This window comes from Phyllostomus discolor, chromosome 8 (genome assembly GCF_004126475.2).
Source record: "Phyllostomus discolor isolate MPI-MPIP mPhyDis1 chromosome 8, mPhyDis1.pri.v3, whole genome shotgun sequence".
Lineage (NCBI taxonomy): Eukaryota > Metazoa > Chordata > Mammalia > Chiroptera > Phyllostomidae > Phyllostomus > Phyllostomus discolor.
Window position 1 is genome coordinate 61680985 of NC_040910.2, and position 24244 is coordinate 61705228.

The 24244-nt window shown below is 51.2% G+C and overlaps 2 protein-coding genes across 3 annotated transcripts in view; one reads left to right on the plus strand and one right to left on the minus strand.

The window, feature by feature from the left end:
• The window catches only part of FAM83G (family with sequence similarity 83 member G), a 28672-nt gene extending 27091 nt beyond the window's left edge, over positions 1-1581 (minus strand). Inside the window, exons 1-2 of the mRNA XM_036032891.1 lie at positions 1497-1581; positions 404-1064 (exon numbers count right to left, since the gene is read on the minus strand). Of these exons, the coding sequence (XP_035888784.1) occupies positions 404-925 (522 nt within the window). The 5' untranslated portion in view covers positions 926-1064; positions 1497-1581. The remainder of the gene's footprint in view (positions 1-403; positions 1065-1496) is intronic.
• SLC5A10 (solute carrier family 5 member 10) overlaps positions 1-24244 on the plus strand; it is a 69752-nt gene that overhangs the window by 44393 nt on the left and 1115 nt on the right. The window contains exons 10-12 of one of the 2 annotated variants that reach the window (XM_028534598.2): positions 13068-13175; positions 20442-20592; positions 24068-24236. In XM_028534598.2, the coding sequence (XP_028390399.1) occupies positions 13068-13175; positions 20442-20592; positions 24068-24236 (428 nt within the window). The remainder of the gene's footprint in view (positions 1-13067; positions 13176-20441; positions 20593-24067; positions 24237-24244) is intronic. The other variant, XM_028534600.2, reaches the window with a different exon arrangement.

Sequence of the window (24244 nt, forward strand, 5' to 3'; positions counted from 1 at the left end):
TTGGGGGTGAATCAGAACCATCCCAGGGACAGTGAGAGAAAGCCACATAATGCCTTCCTACCCCACCCCACCCCACCCCACTGCAGCACCTTCTTCTAGGAAACCTGCTCACCAGGCCTCTGGAAATCAGAAAGCACCCCCCACCACCACCCACACACACACACAACAAGGCACAAGGGCCCTTTGAGATGCGGCAGCCCACTGTTACCTGCCAGAGGACCCAGGCATCCTATCCCTCTGCAAAGAATGAGGAACCCCCTGGGAGCAGGAAGGAAGGCAGACAGGAGACCTGCGGTGGACTATGGGGACTCTCTGTGCTGGACTTGGAGGGAGTGTTCACCGGGGTGGGAGGTGCTGGGGGGCCAGCTTCCTCTCCAGGGGCTCCCACCAGTGGCTCACTCACCTTCTGGGCCTGGCTGATCATCTTGCGCACCACCTCTTTGATGTGGGCCTGCCCGTCAAGGGGGGGCTGCATGTAGACACTAGCCCGGGTCACACCGCGGTAGGCGATGGTGTCAGGCCAGCCCAGGTCCAGCTGTGGGATGGAGCGGTCTGACTTCTGGGGCCAGTACTCCAGGGAGGGTGGTGGCTCTGCCTCAGTTGGGACTCTTCCTGCCCCACTGGCCTCCTCACCATCCCGGAATCCATTGTCCTCAGGCCCCAGGGGGCAACCTGAGCCCCGAGGGTCCTGAGAGCCTGGGTCATACACCTCGATGGTCTCCAGGATGCGCTTGAGCTCCAGCTCTGAGAGGAAGTCTCGGATGTTTTCTCGGTTCAGCACCTCATAGAAGGCCTCTCGGCCATGAGCCACCAGGGCCTCCAGTGCCAGGCGCTGCTCCTCACTGTAGAAGAACTCAGGCTTGGACTCGCTGGAGCGCCAGTTGACGTGGCTGTTGTCCAGACACTGCACCTGGGAGAAGGCCATGGTGCCACCTGTGCAGCACCTCTGCCGGGGTGGTCAGGAGACAGGCAGTCAGCAAGGTCTGGGTCCTAACTCCAATGAGACTGGGACACAGTGCACTCCGGGGCCTTGGGGCTGCTTCTGCTCCTCGCCAGTAAGGAGCCTGAAGGAGAAACAGGACATACGTAGAGTTAGGCAGAGCACAGACAGGGCTGGGACACGAGACCGGGCTGAAGGAGAAGGGGTCACATCCCGGGCCAGTGTCCGGTATCTGTGTGGACAGGGCACTCACATCCCAGATTTCTGGGGCTGCCTGAAGTTCTAGGCTACTTCTGGGGAAACCAGGGCTGGCGGGCAACTTCCCAGAAGTTTCCAGTAGTGGGAGGCAGGAGACTGAAATCCGATGGACACGGGCCCTGCCTGCATTCCAGGGCTTCCGGGAAGTCCCTGGGCGCCTGGATGGTCAACCCTGGGGGCCTGCCGGGAGGTGGCTGAGGGGGGGGGGGATCTGGGGGGGAGCGGGGTGGGGGAGGTGCGGCGGCGCTGTGGGGAAGAGGGCGCCAGGACCCTGGGGTGCGGGCCGTGGCGAGCTTACCGAGCTGTCGCAGGGCAGGCGAGGAAGCCGGGAGGGAGGAACGATGCGTGCAGGCTGCAGCAGGCCGGTGACTAAATGCCGCCCCGCCCACCCGCCGCCACCTGAGGTCACGTGCGGCCCCGGGGCGGGGCCGGAAACTGATTCACGCCACCGGCGGTTCCAGACCTGCCTCCTTCACTTCGCTGCACCCAGTCCTAGGTGGCGGACAGGTGTAAAGCTCAGGGACCGAAGTCCAAGTGTTCCCGGAACACTGCGCCCAGAGAGGGACAGTATTCCTCTTGGGGTCCGCCAGCAAGTGAACAGACTTGGCACAGCCCCTGTCCCCCGGGCTAGTGGGAATCCTGGTCCCACCCTACCTGCGCTGCCTCCTAAGTGGAATGGGAAGTCCCGGGAGATGCCCAGCTATCTGGTTGTGGAAGTGGAGTTGGGGTATTAGGCCCAGAGTCTCCAAGCAGGGCTAGGTTTCTGACCCAACCTTAGGAGCCTTCTCAGAGATTCATGTGGACAGAGCTGGTACCTAGTTCTAGTGAGGAACCCTGCTCCCTGTTGGGAGGGGTCCCCTCCCCAGGGCTGGTCCTGCTTGATGAGCAGTGCCACACATGCAGCAGTGAGAGCTAGTGAAGGCAGCTGTGGGCTGGACCAGGCCCAGCTCCCTGGCCCGCCTCCCTGGGGCTTGGGACCCCGGTTATGGGAGGTGTGGGGACCACATCTGAAAGCAGGCTGCCAGGGGAGGGGCAACAAAGCCCATTAAACCTGACCAAACATCCCAGACCCCACTGTGTGCCACAACCAGTCAGCCAGGCACCTGCCCAGCCCTTCCCTCTGTCCCACATCCCCTGACACTTGTCCTGGATGCTGTTGCTTTGTGCTCTGTGCTGCTGAGGACTGCAAACCCTGCTCCCTCAGGACCCTCACTGCCACTCCCCTGCCTGCCAGGCCACACCTGGGTCCACTGCCCTGAGCAGTGACTGCTGCCTTCCAGCCCCAGGACTCCTGGGGTCCCCATCAGTCACCCCTGTCTCCAGTCCTGCAGTCTACCCTGGCCCCAGGGGGCATTACATTGTGCCTGAACATAGTGGCCCCAGAGAACAGGCCCCTGAGCACAGCCCCATTGGAGCCCAGCACTCCCCCCAGGTATGGGTGGCAGAGCGGCATCCTCTTCAGCAGGTGCTGTGGGCATCGCTGTCGTGGGGGTTCTGAAGCCTGGTTTACAGTCTCTGCCCCTAGGGACCCAGGAGAGGACCCTAGGGCCTCTGCCTCTTCTGTTCTTACACAGTATCAGGGCCTCTGGCTCATGATGGAGCTCTGGCTCTCAGGGGTGACAGGGCTCCAGGCCTCCAAATTCCATAGTTACCTGCCCAGAATTACAGATTCACAGTTGTCAAAAAACCAAACCAAAACAAAACAAAACAAAGAGCTTGCATGCAGCCTTTACACAGCTTCCCTCATGGTATCATCTTGTACGACTACAGTACAATAACATCATAGTGAGAATGTTGATGTTGCTGTGATCCACAGCTTGCTCAGATCTCAGCAGTTCACATGTGTTCGTGTCTATGTGTGCATCTAGATATATGCAATCTCATCATGTGCGGATTTGTGTAACCACCACCACCACAGTCAAGATGCAGAGCTGTTCTGTCACCACCAAGCTTTCCCTCTGTTCAGCCATACCGCACCTCCATTCCTAGCTCCTTGCAGCCACTGGCCTGCTTTCCATCTCTGGGATTCATCCAGGTGGTTGTGTGGTTTGATTGACATCTTGTTCCTTTCTGTGGCTGACTGGTACTCCATGGTGTGCATGGATCACACTTCGTTCAACCGTTTCATCTGATGAAGGAGATTTGGGTTTCTAGCTTGGGACTATTATGAATAAGGCTGCTATGAACATTCGCATATATATTGCATAGGTTTTACATTCCCACCAACAATGCATGACTGATTCAGTTTCTCCATGTCCTTGCCAACATGTTGCATTGCCACTATTGTTTTATTTTAGCCATCCTGGTAGGTGTCTCTTATTGTGGTGTTAATTTGCATCTTCTTAATGACTAATGACATGGAACATATTTTTATGTGCTTATTGGCCATCTGTATTTACTCTTCAGTGAAATGCCTGTTCATATGTTTTGCTCATTTTCCAGATTGGATTTTTTGGTATTTATTGTTGAATTTTGAGAATGCTTATATGGTACAAGGCCTTTGTTGGGTGTGTGGTCTGCAGATAGTTTCTTCTGGTCTGTGGCTTTCCTTTCTCTCTCTTTTCTTCAGGTATATAATACAGCTGACTTTTGAACAATGTGGGGGTTAGAGGCATGGAAACCCCCTGTGTGGCTGAAAATCTGCATATAATTTTCAATCCCCCCCAGACTTAACTACTAATAGCCTACTGTGACCAGAAGCCCTACTGATAACATAAACAGCCGATTGATACATATTTTACATGTTATATGTGTTATATACTCTATTCTTACAATAACATAAGCTGGAGAAAAGAAAATGTTATTCAAAATCATAAGGGAAACACTTTTAAAGTATTTATTGGAAAAAGCCCATCTATAATTTCAAACCCATGTTTGTTCAGGGGTCAACTGTATAATATTAACTGTAATCACTATGGTGTACATTAGCTCCCTAGAACTCACTCATCTTTCTTTTTTTAAGATTTTATTTATTTATTTTTAGAGAGGGTGAGGGAAAGAGAAGGAGAGGGAGAGAAACATCAATGCGTGGTTGCCTCTTGGGTGCTCCCTACTGGGGACCCTGGCCTGCAACCCAGTCATGTGCCCTGACTGCGAATCAAACCAGCAACCCTTTGGTTCTCAGTCCAGTGAGCCACACCAGCTGGGGCAGAACCTACTCATCTTTTAACTGGAAGTTTGTACCCTTTGGCTGACATCTCCCCCCTTCCCCTGAGTCCCTAGTCCCTGATAACTACCATTCTAGTCTTTGTTTCTATGAGTTTGGCCAGTATAAGTAATATCATACAGTAATTGTCTTTCTCTGACTTATTTAACTTTGCATAATACCCTCTAAGTCCATCCATGTTGTTTCAAATGTCAAAATGTCTATCTTTCTCATGGATGAGTAATATTCTGTTGTATAAACATATATATACACATTATAAATATGTGTATATATAATCTTTTTTATTCATTTATCTGTGGATGAACAGTTGGGTTGTCTCCATATCTTGGCTATTGTGAATAATGAACACGGGAGTGCAGATATCTCTTAGAGGTGGTGATTTCACTTCCTAAAAATATATAACCTGGAGGTGGGATTGTTGGATCATGTAATAGTTCCATATATGTATTTTTTTTGAGAAACCTCCCTGTTTTTCATAGTGGCTGCACCAATTTACATTCTCACCCACAGTGCACAGGGTTCCTTATTGTCCACATCCAATGCATGTCATCTCTTGTCTTTTTGATGACAGCCATTCTAAGAGGCACAAGGTGATAGTTCATTGTGGTTTTTATTTGCATCCTGATGATTAGTGATGTTGAGCACTTTCTTACATACTTTTTGACCATTTGGGTGTTTCCTTTGGAAAAATGTCTGCTTAGTTCCTCTGCTCATTTTTAAAATCATATATATATATATACACATAGCTATTGAGTTGTATGAGTTCTTCATATGTTTTTGGATATTATCCCTTTCTCAGACATGTGTTGCAAATATTTTTTCCCAATCTGTAGGTTGCCATTTCATTTTCTTGACAGTTTCCTTTGCTGTGCAGAAGCTTTTTAATTTGATGTAGTCCCACTTACTCCTTTTTGCTTTTGCTTTTGGTGTCAAACCCAAAAAATCATTGCTAAAACTGATGTCAAGGAACTTAGCCCCATGTGTTCTTCTAGGGGTTTTCAGGTCTTATGTTCAAACCTTTAATCCATTTTGAGCTGATGTTTGTGAGTGGTGTAAGATAGGGGTCCAGTTTCATTCTTTCGCATGTGGATATCCAGTTTTCTCAACACCACTTACTGAAGAAGCTGTCCCTTCCCTACTGTATAGTCATGGCTCCTTAGTCATAAAATAATGCACTATATATATGCATAAATTTATTTCTGGGCTCTCTATTCTTTCCCATCTATTTATGTATCTACTTTTGTGCCAATACTATACTGTTTTGATTACTATAGCTTTGGAATGCAGTTTGAAATCAGGAAATGTGATGTCTTCCAGCTTTGTTTATCTTTCTTAAGATTGCATTGGCTATTTGGGGGTATTTTAAGGTTCCAACAGATATTTTAGAATTTTGATAGGGATCACATTAAATCTTTAGATTGCTTTGGGTATTATTGACACTTTAAGAATATGAATCCTTCTAATCCCTGAGCACAGAATATCTTTCCATTTATTCGTGTCTTCTTCAAATTCTTTTATCAGTGTCTTATAAGTTTTCAATACACAGATGTTTTACTTCCTCAGTTAAATTTATTTTTAGGCATTTTATTCTTTTTGTTACAATTGTAAATGGGATTGTTTTCTTAATTTCTCTTTCTTATAGTTTATATTATTAGTATACAGACACACAACTGATTTTTGGATCTTGATTATGTATCCTGCAATTTTATGAAAGTAATTTCTGTATCTCTTCTTTTCATCCTTTTCATAGGCATATTACACAGAGCAAAAGGTTTGAATTTTGATGAGGTCTAATTTGTTGGGGAGTGTAGGAGAGATAACCGATTGATGTTTCTCCCTCACATCAATGTTTCTCTCCCTTTCTTTCTCCCTCATTTCCCCTCTCTCTAAAAAAAAATTTTTTTTTTAAGAAATGGGTAAAAACTCTGCCTTGCCCTAGGTCTCAAAGATTTTCTACTGTTTTTTTTCCTAAAAGTTTGAGAGTTTTGTATTTAAATCTGTGATCTTTATTTAAATTATATTTTGTTGTTGATGCTATTACAGCTGTTCCAATTTTCCTCCCTTTGTCCCCCTCCACCCAGCATTCTCACTCCCTCCGGATATCTCCACACCATTGTTCATGTCCATGGGTCGTGTGTATAAGTTCTTTGGCTACTCCATTTTCCTATATTCTCTGTACTGTACAACCCCATGGTTATTCTGTAACTACCTATTTGTACTTCTTAATTCCCTCAGCTCTTTACCCATTACCCCACACCACCTCCCATCTAGGAACCATCAAAACACTCTCTGTATCCATGATTCTGTCTTTGTTTTTGTTGTTTTCTTAGTTTGTTTTTTAGATTCAATTGTTGATAGATATGTATTTATTGCCATTTTATTGTTCATAGTTTTGATCTTCTTTTTCTTAAATAAGTCTCTTTAGTGTTTCATATAATAATGGTTTGGTGATGATGAACTCCTTTTGTTTTTTTCTTGTTGAAGAATCTCTTTATCCGCCCTTCAATTCTAAATAATGTCTTTGCTGGATGGACCTAATCTTGGCAATAGGTCCCTGCTTTTCATGACTTTGAATATTTCTTACCAATCCCTTCTAGCATGCAAACTTTCTTTGAGAAATCAGCTGACAGTCTTATGAGAACTTCCCTGTAGGTAACCAACTGCTTTTTTCTTGCTGCTTTTAAGATTCTCTCCTTATCTTTAACCTTTGGCATTTCAATTATGATGTGTCTTGGAGTGGGCCTCTTTGCATCCATCTTGTTTGGGACTCTGTGCTTCCTGGACTTGCATGTTTATTTCCTTCACCAAATCAGAGTTTCCTTTCATAATTTTTTCAAATAGATTTCCAATTTCTTGCTCTTTCTCTTCTTCTTCTGGCACCCCTATGATGCGAATTTTTGAATGCTTGAAGTTGTACCAGGGTTTCTTACACAACTTTTGTTTGTTTATTTTTTTACTCCTTTATCCTCATGTTGTTCTGATTGGTTGTTTTGCTTCCTTATGTTCCAAATCATTGATCTGATTCTTGGCTTCATCCACTCTACTGTTGTTTCCCTGTAAATTGTTCTTTATTTCAATTAGTGTATCCTCCATTCCTGACTGTATTGTTTTGTTTTGTTATTTTTTAGATTTTATTTATTTTTAGGGAGAGGGAAAGGGAAGGAGAAAGAAAGGGAGAAAAACATCAATCCTCTTGCACCTGAGGATCTGGCCCAGACCCAGGCATGTGTCTTGACTGGGAATCAAACCCACAACCTTTGGTTCATAGGCCAGCACTTAGTCCACTGAGCCACACCATCCAGGGCCTGATTGGACCTTTTTTATGCCATTGAGTTCCTCACTAAATTCCTTGAGCATGCTTATAACCAGTGTTTTGGACTCTGCACCTGATAGATAGCTTATCTTCATTTTGTTTAGCTCTTTTTCTGGAGTTTTGATCTGTTCTTTCATTTGGGCCATGTTTCTTTGTCTCCTTATTTTGGCAGCCTCCCTGTGTTTGTTTCTATGTATTAGGTAGAATGGCTATGACTCTCTGTCTTGGTAGTGGGGCCTAATGTAGTAGGTGTCCTGTAGAGTCCTATGGAACAGGCTCCCCTTTCACCCAAGCCAGAGGCTCAAACTGTACCTTTCATGTGGGCTGAATACACCCTCCTCTTGTAGTTGAGCCTTGGCTGCTGTTGGCAGATCAATGGGAGGGACTTACCCAGGCCAATCAGCTGCAGGGATTGGCTGTGAACACTCACTACCAACCTCTGCCCTCCATGGAGAATCAGCTGTGAAGGTTCAGGGTGGTGGTGCTCTGACATGCTCTGTAGCTGTCCACTGGGTGAGCAGGCCCTGGGGTTTCCTGGGTGGTGCCAGCCAAGGTCAACTTCCACCTATGTTTTGCCTGGGGCCACCCTGCCTGAGTTATAAAGTTATCTGAGATGGCTGTTACTTGTGCTGGGCTTGGTGATTCCCATGTGAAGTCAAGCTGTGAATCTAGGCTAGCTGCTGCTAATACAGTGCCTGAAGCCACTTAGCAGGAGGTAAGGGAGCTGGGGGCTCACTGAAGCTGGCTGTTGCTTGTTTGAAAGGATTTAGTAAGTTGTGAAGCATAAGCCAAGACCAGCCATTCGTATGCAAAAGCCACTGTTAACAGTGTTAAATTGGGTGGGACTGGGTCTCTAGGGATCTCCAGGGTGAGGCAAACAGTGCTAGGTTGATGGAGTCTCAGATATGGCACCAGCTTGCCAGCTCTGTGGCTCTGTGGTGGGAAGTTTCAGAAAAGGGACAATAGTTTTTGCCCACCTTTCTGTCCAGGAGAAATCTTGCACCCAGCTCTTGCTTTGATGCCAGCCTCTTCAGTTCTTCCCTGAATGCCACTGGTGCCTTTCAAGCTGCTACCCCATTGCTGGAGCTCAAAGGGAGTAAGTCTGAGTAACTCCATGTGTAGGTTCTTTAAGAGAAACTGCTCGGGACCTCAGAAATTTCTTCCACTGACTCAATCCCTACCGGTTTTTGCAGATAGAAGTTATGGGAACTTATCTTCCTGACACTGGAACCCTGGTCTGGGGGGCCTGGTATGAGGCTGGAACTCCTCACTCCCAAGATATCCCTTCTGAATTTTTATCCACCACACATGGATGTGGGACCAGCCTGTTCCATATCTCCATCCTTCCTACCAGTCTGGATGGGTGTGGTTTCTTTAATTCCATAGTTGAATTCCATTCGACTCTATTTCTGACAGTTCTGAGTAATGGTTGTTTTATATTTTAATTGTAACTTTTGATGTGGTTGTGCAAAGAGGTGACCTGTGTTTATCTATGCCACCATCTTGATGAGAAGTCCTCCAAATCTGTGATCTATTTTGATTTAACTTTGTGTACGGTGTGAAGTGTAGGGTGAAGTTTGAATTTTTGGCCTATGGGTGTCCCCAGAAAATTTTTACAGAGGAGAAAACAGCTTCAGAGAATCATCCTACCCAGGGTTGCAGAGTAAGGGATTGGAGAGCTGGACTCAAACCCAGTTCTGTGAGCTTTTCTTCTGCTCCCCACCGTGACATTGACATGTGGACTGGCTCCCATGAATGGCCAGGCCTGGATAGAGAGTGGGGCGCATCTTGATCAGCCCTCAGGGTGGCATTTCCAGTGGCCAGCTTGGGAAAGCTTCATTCAATCAGTCAGCAAGCCCCAGCAGAGCCTGCCATGCATTGACCTGTGCTGGGCACCACTGTGCCCCAGGCTCCCCTGGGCCCAGGGTCGTAGATAGGGAGGCAGGACAGACACAGGTTACAGAGTTGTTGGTGCCATGGAGGATGTTACCCTGAAGTTTTGGGGACCCAGACACCCACAGAGTTGACAGGAGTGGGCATGAGCCCCTGGGTTTAGGAAGGAGAAAAGGGTGTTGTAGGAGAAGGGAACAGCACACACAGAGGCCCAGAAGTGGGGGTGAACTTGGTGGGGTGATGTGGCCAAGTGGGCAGAGGGCTGTGAATGGGCAGTTACAGCGGGTGATCCTGACTGCAGGGGATAGAGGGCCACAGCAGGATGTGAGCAAGGAGGAACATGGGCAGATGGGTGCTTTTAGGAGCATCCTCTCCTGCCCACAAGGAGGGCGGGTTAGATAAGGCTCAGCGATGAGGTGGTGCAGTTCCCCTGATCACAAAGCCCAGTGGCTGGACTTGGCATTGGCTATAGGGAGGGAAGTCTTGGAGGAAAGGAGATGGGCCCTCAGCTGGATGTGGGTGTGGTGCCAGTGTGGAGCCCAGTGGGGAAGTTCCTAGACCCACACGAGCCCCCTGCCCAGTCCCCAGGCCCTCACTGTTGGGGGACTGTTCACTATGGAGTTGGCACATTCAGGGTATTTTCTTTAAGTGGCAATGCCCCACCTCTGCTGCCATCATAAAGGACAGGTTGTTCTTTCTTGGAGTTCAGCACAAACACTCAGGCAGGTGACCTGAGCCAGCCATGCTAAGAGGTGGTGCCCACGCCTAGAGCCTGGAATAGGCTGAATAAATGCAGCCAGAATCTCCTGACTCAGGCATTCTGTGCTATTATGTGGCTGTGACTCCTCATCTGTCCCTCCCAGGAGGGTTGGGTCCCCTAGGCATCACAGCCAGCCTATCCAAGCCCAGAACTTGTCAGGAGGGGCTCACCACCCACCCTCTGAATGCTGGATTCTGGTGGCTCCGGAATCCTGCCATGGGGCCCTGGGCTTGGACTTTGTTCTGGTTGTGTGTCCAGACAAGTTATGCCCTTTGTGTTCCTGAGTTCTCTCATTTGCACAGCAGGTGGGGGTGAAGGTGGTAGGGGAGGGAAGCTGGATTCAACAGTGCCTGAACTCCTTCAGGGATCTTTTTGGGATTTTGTCCCCCTCTCTTTCTTTTCTCCTTCCTCACTCATTCATTCATTCATTCATTCATTCATTCATTCACAAATGTTCACAGAACATCTCCTCTGGGCCCAGATCCAAACTAGGTGATACCTGGGAGTGGGAAATGATTCAAACCCATTGTCTACCCTTGGGTAGCTCCCAGTCTGGCAGGGAAGGTAAAATGTGCAAGCAAACAGTTATGATTCAACCCTTGGCCTCAGAGCCCTTAGGGGAAAGCTACTCTGCCCAGGTGGGCAATGTGGGGGTGGGGTGGGGAGGAAGTCAGGGAATCCTCAGGTGACAAGCCCTCTGCAATAGGCCAGGAAGCAGGAAGTGAACATGGGTAGGGATGGAGCACCCAGAGGAGGAGGCATCTGCAAAAGCTTGGAGGAACCCAAGTGCTGGGTATGTGTGAGAAAACACTAACAGGTCAGGGTGGCTGGAGCACAGGTGCCAGATGGGAGGGCCCAGGACCAGTTGTTAAGAGCCTCAAATGCTTAGAAAGGATTTTTCCCCAGGGAGCCATGGGCTCCAGGGATGGGGGGTGGGGGGTGGTTCCTGAGAAGTAAGTGGTAGGAACAAAGCTGTGATTTTGAAAGGATGGAGAGGATGGGCGGGAGGCGGTGAGGAGCTGCGCCTGAGGATTGGGGGGAGGAGATGATCCCTGGTGGCACAGAGTGAAGTAGGTGGGGTGAAGGCAGGAGAAGAAGCTGAGGGGCTGGGGGGAGGTTGAGGGAGGGAGGGAGGGGGAGGGTGGGGGGCCATCACTGGGGCAGGCAGGGGAAAGGGATGAATCTGATTGGACAAACTGAGTGAGAAGCACCTGGTGGGGCAGGGAGCAGGGAGTAGGTGTCCTGGAACACTGGCAGGCTCCAGAGGTGGAAGAGGCAGGCTGGGGTGGAGGGCCATGGGGTAGGGGTGACATTGCCCCAGCCCTTCTGACCTAGAGGAAGGGATCTGACACATACCCCGCCCCTGTGGGTTGGGCATCTAAGGAGGGGTCTTTCAGCAGGGGCATTTGGAGGGGGCGGTGCTCAACCCAAGAGTGCCCAAGAGTGCCCTGTCTGCAGAGGGAAGCCCGAGACATGGACACCTCAAGGCTGCTGCGTGGAGACTTTACCCCCTACTCGCCCACCCCCGAATGGGCCTCTGTGGCCCAGCAGCTCCATGCCCACCCCTCTGGTCACCACTGGGTCAGCATCTGTCTCTGAGCTTTCCTGTAACTAAAATCCCAGGGGATAGGAGCCACAGGCGCTTAAACAGTGTTTTCTGGGGAACAAGTGAGACTAGGTGGTGCTGCTTGTCACCTACACTGTGCTTGTGAGCCAGGCAGAGACAAACCACAACTGCTGTGGGCAGTGGAGGAGCAGACCCCTGCCCAGCACCGCCCCCCACCCCCACCCCCACCCCCACTCCCATCCAGGCCTGTTGGCAGCCCTGGGCAGTGCTGAGGTTTCTGCTGCACACCCTGTTCCAGCGGCTTGCTAGGGAGGCCGGGACCTAGGGTTCAGTCTGGGTTTGGGCGGAGGCCCAGGACGTTCATTAATTCCTCTGCTCACATGCCAAATGAGCTATGTGGCTGTTCCAGCTGCTGGAGGGATGGCCACAGCACATCCAAGTCACCTGGACTCCTTCCTGGACTCCTGCCATGGGGAAGAGGCAAGAAACAAATATGCCCAAGTCATCCAGGGGAGGGGAAGAGAGGTGGGAGAGGAGATGGGAGATGGGCCGGGGAGCAGAGACGGGCGACTTGGGCAGGAGGGGCCTGTCCCTGGGGAAGGCCTGGGAGAAGCACTTCAGCGGGGGGCTGGTGAGGTCCCAGCTGACAGGAAGGCTGGTGCAGGAAGGGCAAGAAGGCCAACGGGCAGGCGGTACCTGGTGAGAGGATGGCAAGGAAGCAGGGGAGCGCTGAGCACCGGGCGGGAGGCAGGATGATGGAGGGTCTTGTGAAGTGTTGAGAGGCTGAGCCCATGAGCAACTTTGGGTGGGGTGACAGGGTCATCTGGAAGCTCCTGGAGGCAGCTCAGGGTGAGGGTTGGGGAAGTGCTGCTGCCCTGAAGCTCTGACCCAAGGGTGGGGGGGGTTGCCTCTCTCGCCACCACTTGCCCTTTTGGGGCCCTGGGGGCAGGGGGCAGCAGGGAGACTAGCCAGGGACTTAGCAGCCAGAAGAATTCTCAGAGGCCAGCCCCCTTTTTGTAACCCAGACAAGGAAACTGAGGTGCAGGCCCAAACTGGTCAGAGGCAGTGAAAATGTGTCTCCGGTCTCGCCGTCCGCTCCTACCCAGGTGTTGGTGCCTGAAGGGGCAGTGCTGGGGCAGCTGTGGGACTCTGGGCACCTCTCTCACACAGATGACGTGGGCTGTGTCGTGCCCTCCGAGTGCCTGCGGGCCTGTGGGGCCGAGATTGGCTGCTCCAACATCGCCTACCCCAAGCTGGTCATGGAACTGATGCCCATCGGTGAGGCTCTGGTGGGGTCTGGCTGGGGGGGCTGGCGTGGGGGTCTGTGGGGCCGTTCTGGATCCAGTGTGATGCTGTGAGACACTCAGGTAGGGAAGAAATAGAAAGCACGTGGCGCTCACCGCATGCCAGGCACTGTTTCAAGGCCTTCATGTGGGAGTGCCCTGCCTCTTCCTTTCAGGGGCCCTCTGTACCATTATCATCCCCAGTTTAGAGACGGGAAAACTGAGACCCAGAGAGGTTAAATGAGTTGGCCAAGGTCAAATGGCAAGTGAGCTGCAAAGCTGGAATTTGAACCTGGATGATCTGCCTCCAGAGCCTGCCCCCTTAAGCCAATTTCTCTTCCTTAGGCCTGCTGGGTGACAAGCCCTTTTACAAACGGCTTCTCTTCTTTTTTTCTTTCTTTCTTTATTCTTTAACCTCAACTGAGGACATGTTTCCATTGATTTTTAGAGAGAGAGGAATGGAGAGAGAGAGACAGAAACATTGATAGGTTGCCTCCCATATACAACCCAGCCAGGAATTGAACCCACAACCTAGGCAGGTGACCTGACTGGGAATTGAACCTGCGCCATTTTGGTATAGGGGCCAATGCTACAAGCAACTGGGTCATGCAGCCAGGGCATTCAATCTGCTTCACTCCTTTAAGGCAGAGTTGCTGGCTGTGTCTTATGGACTGGGGACTGGGGCCCGAGGTGGGCTGTGACTCTGCCCGCAGGCTGGGTGGCCCCACACCCACTGCTCACTCTACCAGTGTCAGGAGCTCAAGCCCCAGGGAGGCTTGAGCGGGAAAATGTCGGGGCAGGTTGAGGCCTTTTCCATGTCTCTTGACGCGGCAGTGGTCCGCCCAGCGTGATGTGGGGTAATGAAGGTCTAGTCACAGCAAGGGTGCAACAGGGCCACAGCAAGGATGTGGGAGGCCCTGCCTCAGCTAACGGGGGAGACAGTTTCCCTGGAAGGGGTGACAGCCCAGTTCACTTCCAGATTCTAAGACTCTTGGTGTCCACTGCCCCTGGCCTTCCCTGTGGAAGGTCCCTGGCCCACCCTGCTCTGCCTCCCCCACAGGGGATGTTAGTGCACAGTCCTGGGATCAGATTGTGGCTCTGTCACTTGTTGGCTGAGAGATTTGGGGCATGTCACTTCCCTGCTCAGAGCTTCAGCATCCTTATTCATAAATTGGAGATAATGACACCTACCCACCCCTCAGAACTGTTGCTGGGATTAAACTAACAATTTAGGAAAACTGCCTGGTGCAAGTCTTGGCTGCATTGGATTTCCACCCCTGGGCCTTGCCTTCTCCTCCTGTTCTGGGGGGCTTCCTAAGCCCCCCAGCACTGACATCCAGCTGTTGTTGGGCCACAACCCCCACCCCCATCTCAGCCCTTGAGCTCCTGGTCTGAAAAATGGGTGAAGAATAAACCCTGAGTTAATCCCCTTGTCTAAGCAAGAAAAGGAGGGTGGAGAAATGTTTTCTTGGGAAAATACTTTCTTAAATTCACTTTGCTTTGGGTGCCATCCCAGTCAGGCTGACATGTGAACAGTGAGTACCACGGTGTGCCTGGAGGTCACGCAGCTGGTTAGGTGCAGAACCTGGGCCCAGCAGCCCCACCAGGCAACACATGGCACCTGCAAGGCTAAGCCCTCTGGAAGGGCCCTGTCAGATTTATCCTAAGGCTGGGGGTGGAGGCAGGCAGACAGGGAATCTGTGTGAGTGGTGGGGGGGGGCATTTAGACACAGGAAGGAAAAGTGCGAGAAACCTTGGGGACAGAGTTGATCCGAGACCCGTGAGGGGTGGTGAGCAGCCTGAGGCCGCCCAGCATGAAGCCTTCCCCATCCTCAGCCCTTCTCTAGCTGGGGACCCCTGGGAGCCTGTACACAACAGCACCTCACCCACCTTGAGGGGGACCCCTCACTCATTTTCAACCTATTGGCAGATGTTTTTTCTGTACCCTGTGGGAACCACATCTCCTCTTCCACAGAGCCCAGAAGAAAGGGAGTCCCCTGGGCCTGCTGGGCCTGCCGCACACAGGAAGACCTCCAAGGCTGGGTCTCTGTACCCTGCCCAGGGTGTGAGCAGTAAGCTGGAGGTCACACCCCAAGCCTTCCTCACTCTTCCACCAGCCCTGGAGCTCTGCTTCTGGCCTGTTGTGGGTCCCTGGACACCTGTCTTCCCCTCTCCAAACTTTTACTTTTTCATCTGTCATACGTTAATAGCCTTTCCGTCAAATGAAGTCACGGGTGTGAAAGTGCTTTGTCAACTGCAAAGCTCTGTAGAAATGAGAGGCAGATAATAGCACCAACCACAATAGAAGCGAAACCAGAAAAGTCAGCGTCACTGGCGCCCGTCACTACTAGAAACAGTCAGCAGAGACCAGGATTCAGTCTTTGCAGGCACTTGATTCAGATGCTGGCAGTCAGGGAAGATGGCACATTATGGACCCTCAAAAACTGTCTGAACATCTCATCTCAAGCTGACATTTTTATAAGGAGAAGAAAGGGTAGGTAAGGGGCTTCAGGGAAAGGTTAACAGGATAAGAGTTGCAGTGTCCCTATGATTTTCCTGGAACTTCTTTATCTGTTAATCGACCATTCTCCATCTGCGTCACAGACTTCCCTCCCGGGAACACAAAAGCTCAGGTACTGGCTGGCAGACCCCCTGGGGCACAAAGTCGAATTGCTGTGACCTCCTGGAGTCACATGGTCATGCCTTCCAGTTTCTGGAACAACAGCGTTCCACAGCATTAGTCACTTAACTCTAGCAACTAAGACTAAAATCTTTAACTCTTGAGTTACAGCTTTAATCACTTAGGCCTATCAACTATGACTGAAGCCAAAATCTCTAACTCTGAAGTTCCCCTATCATGCCCCCGTTTGTTTTTAATTATCTTATTTCTATAAGCTTAGTTTAATTAAAGAAATTAGTTTAATTAAACAAACTAAAACAACATAAAAGCAGATAAGATTCTCTAAAGGTCATTTGGCTATTGAATAAACAGTCCTCCACATTTAGACACCATCTTGCCAGCAATTTCCTCTAAAAGAGTTTTAGTACAGTTGACTGAAGTGGCACTTTTTCCAGCTGCGGCTACATTAGAATTTTTAAAGAAAACAGTTCTCTGTCCTTTAGAGTGACCATAGGTCCCCAATTATCTTTCTGGGGGAGTACTAACACCTACAAGACATGAAAAGAACATTTGTTCAACATAGGTTTCAGCCCACTTTCTTTCTAGTTGGCTCTCTGGGGGACCCTGTCCAGGTCTAGAGTAGCACCTTATCTCCAGGCTCAAAGGAATGTATTGAGCCTGTGGGGGAGAGATCTCCAATACAGCTAAGGTCATGAATCACAGCTAAAGTCTGACTTAAACCTCGTGTATAGTGCTTTACCTTCAGTTCTTGACCTACACACATATCTCCCACCCTAATCATAGCCCGGAAAGGTCGCCCATACAGAATTTCACGAGGACTCAATTCCATTTTGAGGAGCCACCCTTATCCTGAGCAGGGCAACAGGTAAAACTTGATCCCAATGGAGATGAGTTTCTTGACACAGTTTGGCTACATTTTTCTTCAGGGTGTGATTCATCTTTACCTTCCCAGAAGCCTGAGGTCTCCATTCCACGTGGAGTCTCCCCTTGACTTCTAAAAATTTACTAATGTTCTGTGTGATTTCTGAAACAAAAGCAACTCCACTATCGCTCTGGATGTTGCTGGGGTAAGCCAAAGTGAGGAATTATTTCCCTCAGGAAGGCTTTCACTACCTCTGAGGAATTTTCAGTTCTAGTAGGATAAGCCTGTGCCCACCCTGAAAATGTATCAAGAAAGATTAACATGTTTCCATCCTCAGGGCCTTGGTGTCTGAGTAAAGTCTATTTGCCAGTCCTTAAACGGGCACTGTCCTTGGTATTGCTTCCCCTCTTCTTTCTGATGGGGATCTGTCTTAGGATCGTTCTTCTGGCACACGGAGCTCTGGGAATTCCAGAATCTGTGAGCCATGGTTTAATGTAGGTGGTTCAAAACCCCAGCTCTCAGCTTTCCCTAAGTCTGCAGTGGAATATTCAGGGTTGAATTGTGGCAAGTCTAGAATAGATACCAAAGGCATAGAAACGTCCCTTTAGCAGCCTCTTTCGTTGTTTAATTAGCCAGATCGTTTCCTCCAGCCACTTAGGTGTCCTCTTTCTGATGCCCCAGGCAGTGCATAACTGCCACCTATAAAGGTACCTGAGCAGCCTCTAATAATTAAAATTTCTGTTACATGTTTAATTTCCTTGTTATTGGAAGTTCATAGTCCTCTTTCCTTCCAGATACACATTCACTGTCTTTTAAATCAATTCTGCTAGAATAAGCATCATCAATGATTTCAGTGCAGCCATGCATTAGCACAACTGAGTCAGGCTGCGGGAGAAGGGAGGCAGGCAGTAACTCACTTCCAGTTTTGAATTGCTTGGTACCTGCCCATTCTTCCAGTAGTGAGCCACAAATTTCCTTCTGCTCCAGCAGGCCCGGCACTTGGTGGGGTGCATAAATAGTGATAGGCTGTTGCAAGGAAAACTTTTCAGCTTGCTGTAAAAGCTCACAGGTGGCTGCCACAGCTCTCTAACAGGCTGGCTACCCCTGGACAGTGTGTTCTAGTTTCTTTGACAAGTCCAGTAAGATTCCTTTTGCCAATGTCAAGCAAGCAACAGCTGAGAGTCTTGGTCAACCGGAATACAAAAGAAAGCATCTGTCCAGTCCAATACTGAATACCAGAGGCTATGCCCAGGTATACCGATCTGTATGATGCCATTTATGGCCCTTAAATCTTGTACAGGGAGCAGTAGTGCCAAATGAGTCTGTATTCCTGACATTTTTGAATTATTGGGCACATTCCTTCTAGGGGCCCCAGCCCCTGGTTTGAGGTCAGCTTTTACAGGGGAGGCTTGCTTAGCCCTCCCCGGCCTTCCAGCAGTCCACACAATGGGGTTTACCTGATTCTCAATTTCTTCTAGCCAGAGTTGCTTTCCTCCTCCTTCCTGTGGTTACATAAGGAACTGCTGGGCATGCTCTGGAGGGACCTTAGGTGGAGCTGTTGTTATTCTGGAAAGAAAGTGATTTGAGCACAGAGTTTTGATAACAAATCTCTTCCTGGAAGAGGAAAACTGTATCTCCCACAACACATTCTAATGGCCTCAAGAGAAATTGGTGTTCAGCCCTGGCTGGTGTGGCTCAGTGGGTTGAGTGCTGGCCTACAAAGGGTCACTGGTTCAATTCCCCATCAGGGCACATGCCTGGGTTGTAGGGCAGGTCCCTGGTAGGGGGCACACGAGAGGCAGTCACACATGGATATTTCTCTCCCTCTCTATCTCCCTCTCTTCCCCTCTCTAAAAATAAATAAAATTAAATCTTACAAAGAAAAAAAAAATGCATTCAGGGCTTCCAGAGATCCCAGTTACAGTTTAGTGAGAAATCTATTGACTACAGAATATGTTGTTCTGGTATCAATGAAGGTCTACTATTTGTTCCCCCCACCATTAGTTTTTCAAGTTCTCAGTCTCTTACCTCTTCCCTCACTTGGGACTCTCATTTTTCCAGTGTCCTTGTCCCTTGCAGTATGATTGCCCTGCCCTGGTAGGGGCTTGTCCTGCACTGAATTTGGTTCCCTGACAGGTTTGGGACAGAGAGATCAGTTCCAGCTCACCTCCTCTGGCTCCGTCAGCTGAGTAAGGAGGAAGATTCCCCCCAGGGCTGGAGGGACAGTGGGGCGCCTGACCATGCTTGCAGCAGCCAAATGTCCTGATCTCCTTGGTCCCTTTCCTGAGCTTCTACTCTCTGCCAAGGCAAAATCCCTTTTCTCTGGATCATTTTCCCATTTCCCATTCTTTAACAAAACAACTCTAATTGCACCATAGTATAGTAATTTAAAGACCTGTGCAGTGACCAGCATTGTCCTGAGTTCAGATTATACATAAGCCAAACAGTACTACCATAAAAATCTATTTTCTTAGGTTCATAAGCATAGGCTGACAAATCAGCCAGAATTTGCCCCTAAGGGCTATTTTCCAGAATGAGGCTCCACCCCCATTCTACCAGACAGAGCTCTATATTCTCACACAAACCAGAAGGCACCTTTTTACCAGACAGAGCTCTGTAATATCTAAGTCATCACACAAACCAGTAGACACCTTAGTTAACCCAGGACTGCAATCCTTAGCCAGGAAGTGCAGTGATTCAATCAAAGTGAAGGTGATGGGGAGTGCCATGAATTGGAGAAGAAGAGTTCCCCAGTGAAGTCACTTGGCAGCTGCTAGGGAGTCTCCAAATCCATTCCCCAGGGCCCCCCAGTACAGGCAGCCAATGGGACCCTCCACCAAATACCCAGACTTAGTGGCGAGTCCTGAAGGTGTGCCATCTGGGTTTCTAGAATATAAAACTAGAAAAGCCAGCATTCATGCTGCCTGTCACTACCAGAACCAATAAGCAGAGATAGGGATGGAATCTTTATGGATGATTTATTCAGATGCTGGTGATCTGAGAAGATGGAGGGTTATGTACCCTCAAAAATCATCTTAATATCTCATCTCAAGCTGACCTTTTTATAAGAAGAAAGGGTAGGTAATGGATTTGGAAGAAAGGTTAACTGGGTAAGAGTTGCAGTCTGGTGACAATTTTCCTAGTACTTCTTTATCTGTTGTAATTTTGATGTCGTTGTGTGATGAGGTGAGCTGTGTTTACCTACACCTCCATCTTGATCGGAAGTCTGCTTCTTTATCTGTTCATCAACAACTTTTTATCTGCATTGCAGACGTTCCCTCCCTGGAACACAATGACTCAGATACCATATCCATCCCTCCTGGGGTGGAATTGCTTGTGGACCTCCTAGAGTCACGTGGTCATGTATTCTAGTTCCTGGAACAACAGCTTTACACACGCATTACTCAATTAAGCCTATCAACTATGGCTGAAGCTAAAATCTTTAACTCTTGAGTCGCCTATGAGAAGCAGTTACAGTTGTAACTATTATTGCCAGCAAACCACAGGCTTAAGAAGCACATTCAGAAGTTCTCAGTTTGTCCTTGGCCTCCCCAGCCTCCTGATTTTGGGTCTTTGTTCCACCACGTCAAACAGCTCAGCCTCGTCCCATCTGGATGTGTGCTGGTGGGACTTGTGGGTGGAGGCTCAGCCATGCAGTGCTGATGGTGGACCCCACACAGTAGGACAGAGACAGGAGGGGCTCCTGGGGTCTGGGGAGGCCAGGCAGTGTCCAGGCAGCCCCTGTCTCTAACCCACAGGTCTGCGGGGACTGATGGTCGCAGTGATGATGGCGGCGCTCATGTCGTCGTTGACCTCCATCTTCAACAGCAGCAGCACACTCTTCACCATGGACATCTGGAGGCGGGTGCGGCCCCAGGCAGGCGAGCGGGAGCTGCTACTGGTGGGACGGTACGCTGGGTGGGTGCTGGCGCCAGGAGGGGCTGAGAGGTGGGTTTCCCAGCCACACGACCAGCCCGTGGGTCCTGGGCCCCGCCAGAGGTGGACTTTAAGTGATGAACAAGAGGATGCTGGGGAGGAGAGAGGAGGCCAGAATATCTCGTCCATCCCACCTCCCACACTGCTCCTCTGGCCACCCCTTCACAGCCCCAGACCTCTACTTGGATGTATCTCTTACCTGGAGCACAGCTTCTGAGGGAGGGTTCCCTCCCCTGACCATCCCAGTGATCTTTCTTCTTCCCCAAACCTGAGCCCTGAGCCCTACTGATGATCCCCATCTGCTTCAGAGAGGGCCCCAAGCCAGAACTCAGGAATGACCACACTCAGGCCCCTGTACCCATGGCCCCACTAAGCTTCTGTCCATTTCCTGCTAGGCCTGCTTGTCCCCGTTTATTACCTCCATGACTCACTCCAAGAGTCCCCTTTTCAGTCCTGCCTGATACTATTGACCAAGGAATGAGCCCCTCTCCCCTCCATACCTCTCACAGGGACTATTGCCAGGTTCTTTCACAGCACTTGTGGCCCCTTAATAGGTCCAACGTCTTCCCTGTGCCCCGCCTCACCACAGGAGCAGGCAGGGGCTGTGTCTGGCACAGCTCTGATACCATGCTTGGTCAGGTACCGGGAGTCCTTTGGGGTGAACTCAGCAATGGTTGATGAGGAGCTGGTCTCCGAGTGTGTGCATGTATCTGACTGGGCCCTCTCCTGGGACCCTCCTCTCCTGTCTCCCACTGAGCCACGTGGCCCCTCCTCTGCTGGTCGAGGGGCTCAGCCTTCCAGGGCTTAGCTTGGCCGACAGTGTACCCTCCTCCCGGGGGCCCACAGCACCCCTTGGTGGGGATCTCCTGCAGAGCTATAGGCAGTGTTCCCGTGATGCAAAGCAGCCCGCTTCTGTCAGAAGGGCCCTGCTGGGACACGCCTTCAGTGGGCAAGTGTGATCTCATCTGCAGCCTCCAAAACAAGGAACCTCCCTCCTACCTGGCAGGAGGCGTCAGCCTCAGCGTCAGCACCCTCCCAGGACCACCCCTCCCCAGCCTGTGGCTCCCTGCCTTTGTGGCTCCTTCCTGGAGCCCATCCCTACTGACGGGCTTCTCCCAAAGCCATTCCATGCTCAGCAGTCCTGTAAATTGGGACCAGCCCTCCTTCCTGTTGCCCAGGGTGCACCCACCCCACCCTCCTTCCACCCTGCCATCCTCCTCCTGGCACAAGCCTGTGTGGACCGAGGGCTCCCCTTCTCTGAGTCCCACTTCTCTCATCTGCCAGTTTGGCAGAGTGGGGAGGGTGCGATGCCAGGGTTCAGCTCTCCCACACCTCCTTCCTGAAGCACTGGGGCACCCCTAACCCCTCCAGCCTCCTCTTGACTAAGACAACCCGGTTCAAGCTGTGTTTCCCAGGCCATGTGGGGTCTGGGGTCTGCTGACCTGTAGTTCAAGGTCTGGGACTTAGAGAGGGGCAGCAGGCCCCCCTCACCAGAAGCCTGGCAGGGACATGCTGGGGACCCCACAGTCTCATCAGGTTGGGGTGGTGGCCAGAGGAGGTGTCACAGTGACAACTCTACCTCTAGGGCCCTGGCTGTTGCCAGCCCCAGGCCCACTCCCCACCCTTCTGCTCCTTTGTTTTCCTCCCCCCCCCCCCCCCCCGCCCCCTTCTGTCTTCCATTCTCTGTGATTCTAGAAGAATGCCCAAGGCCTCCCTCATTCCCCGCTTTGAGATGGGCAATAGGGGTATCCACTCCTAACCCTGACCCACCCTGACCTCAGACCTGAGAGGCTCCCTGCAACTGGGCTGGGGGTGGGGAGCGACCTGAGGGGGCAGTCATCCTGTCAGCAGTACGGTGGGGGGCGGGGTTTGGGAAGGCCTTGAGCTGGGCCGTGGGAGGTGAGGGGGTTTGCTGGGGGAGGAGTTGAGAAGGGCCTTCCAGGCGGAAGGAAAAGCCTCTAGGTGTGGGGTCCCTCTGGCAGCCAGGTGTGACGGAGTCTGAACAAGAAACCCTCCAGGGCAGCGAGAGGACAAGGGCCCTCCGCCAGGCTGGGCTGGGGAGGCCGAGGACCGGCACAGAGATGCCGAGTCTGGCTGGACCCCAGGAGCCTTGTGTGAGGAGGGCGGGGTGCGACGGGTGCTCAGGGAGGACGCCTGTGCCTTTGAAGAGGGCAGTGCCCGTGCCTGCCAGACAAAGGGTTAATTGGCTTTAATCGAAGTGGCACCTCCTGCCTCCACCCTCTCCCTGAAGCCTGGGAAGGGAAGAGGGAGGGAGGCAGAGTCTGAGGCTCTCGCTGCGCCAGAGAGCAGAGACAGGGATTGGGTTATAATTGCGCTTTTGTTAATCTCAGAGGACAGCAGGCTGAGAAGGGGGCAGGTAAAAACCCTAACACCCACCTTCCCCTCGTGCTCTCAGCAGCAAGCCTATACAGAGGAAACGCAGGGATTTGAGAGGGGGAATTCCCAGGGAGACCACTGCGGGTGGGGGGCGGGTAGGAGGGTGGTGGTGGTGCTTGGGGTTGAAAGGGGAGTCAGGCAGCCTCTTCCCAAGTTTGCTCCCTTTGCTCCAGCGTCCTCTCCGTTAGCCCAGCATTCCTCTCTCCCGGGGTCCCTGTGGTTCGTGGCCAGGGAGGCTGTGTGTTCTCTGGTCAGGGAGGAGCAGTGTAAACCACTTGCTCTCAAGCATCCTTGGTCAGGGAGGGTAAGTTCTTGCGATTCACCAGCTGGCTGTAAGTTGCTTGAACTGTTGAACCTTGTTTAATTTTCTTGTCTCAGCTTCCCCATTCCACTCGCCCAGGAACTTTCCTAACTTCTTACTGTCCTACCTCAGGAGAACCCACCCCCAGCTGCACACACAGCCTGGTACACCCCTGCTCTCCCACTCAGGGTTCCATGGGGTCTCGTCCACCATCCACTTTAGGGATGAGAGGCACCCAGCTTACACAGGGGGGTGGGGTGCTCGGCCAGGGAGGATAGATGGAACATTTCACCCAAGGTCTGTCCCTTTAGCTGAGTTGCCTGACCCTTCAAGGCTCCAGGGCCCACTCCTTCCAGAAGCCCTCCTGGATTGGTGCTTCCTCTGGGCTCCCACATCCCAGCCCTGACCACAGGGTGACGGGCTCCTCACTGACCGAGGCCCACTCTTCACCGACACTGGGCTTCTAGTACAGTGCCCTGTCATCAGGTGGGCTCGTGTTGAACAGTTAGGGGAATGAACACAGGAAGCATGTCTCTGCTGTGGAGGGCCCTTGCCCAGAGGGAGGCAGGGTGGGGAGGGGAAGGGGCTGCTGGAGGTCTCATGGAAGGGTTTGGGAGGAGTGGGCCATGGGGGAGGCTGGAGCTGTGCGGCAGGGCACAGATGGGGAGCAGGCGTTGGTGAGCAGGGGCGGGGAGAGGAGGGGAAGGGAGGGAAGGGTCTGCTGCTGAGCCCCTCACGACCTGTCCACAGGCTGGTCATTGTGGTGCTCATCGGCGTCAGCCTGGCCTGGATCCCCATCCTGCAGGGCTCCAACGGTGGGCAGCTCTTCATCTACATGCAGTCAGTGACCAGTTCCCTGGCCCCCCCAGTGACTGCGGTCTTCACCTTGGGCATCTTCTGGCGGCGTGCCAATGAGCAGGTGGGATG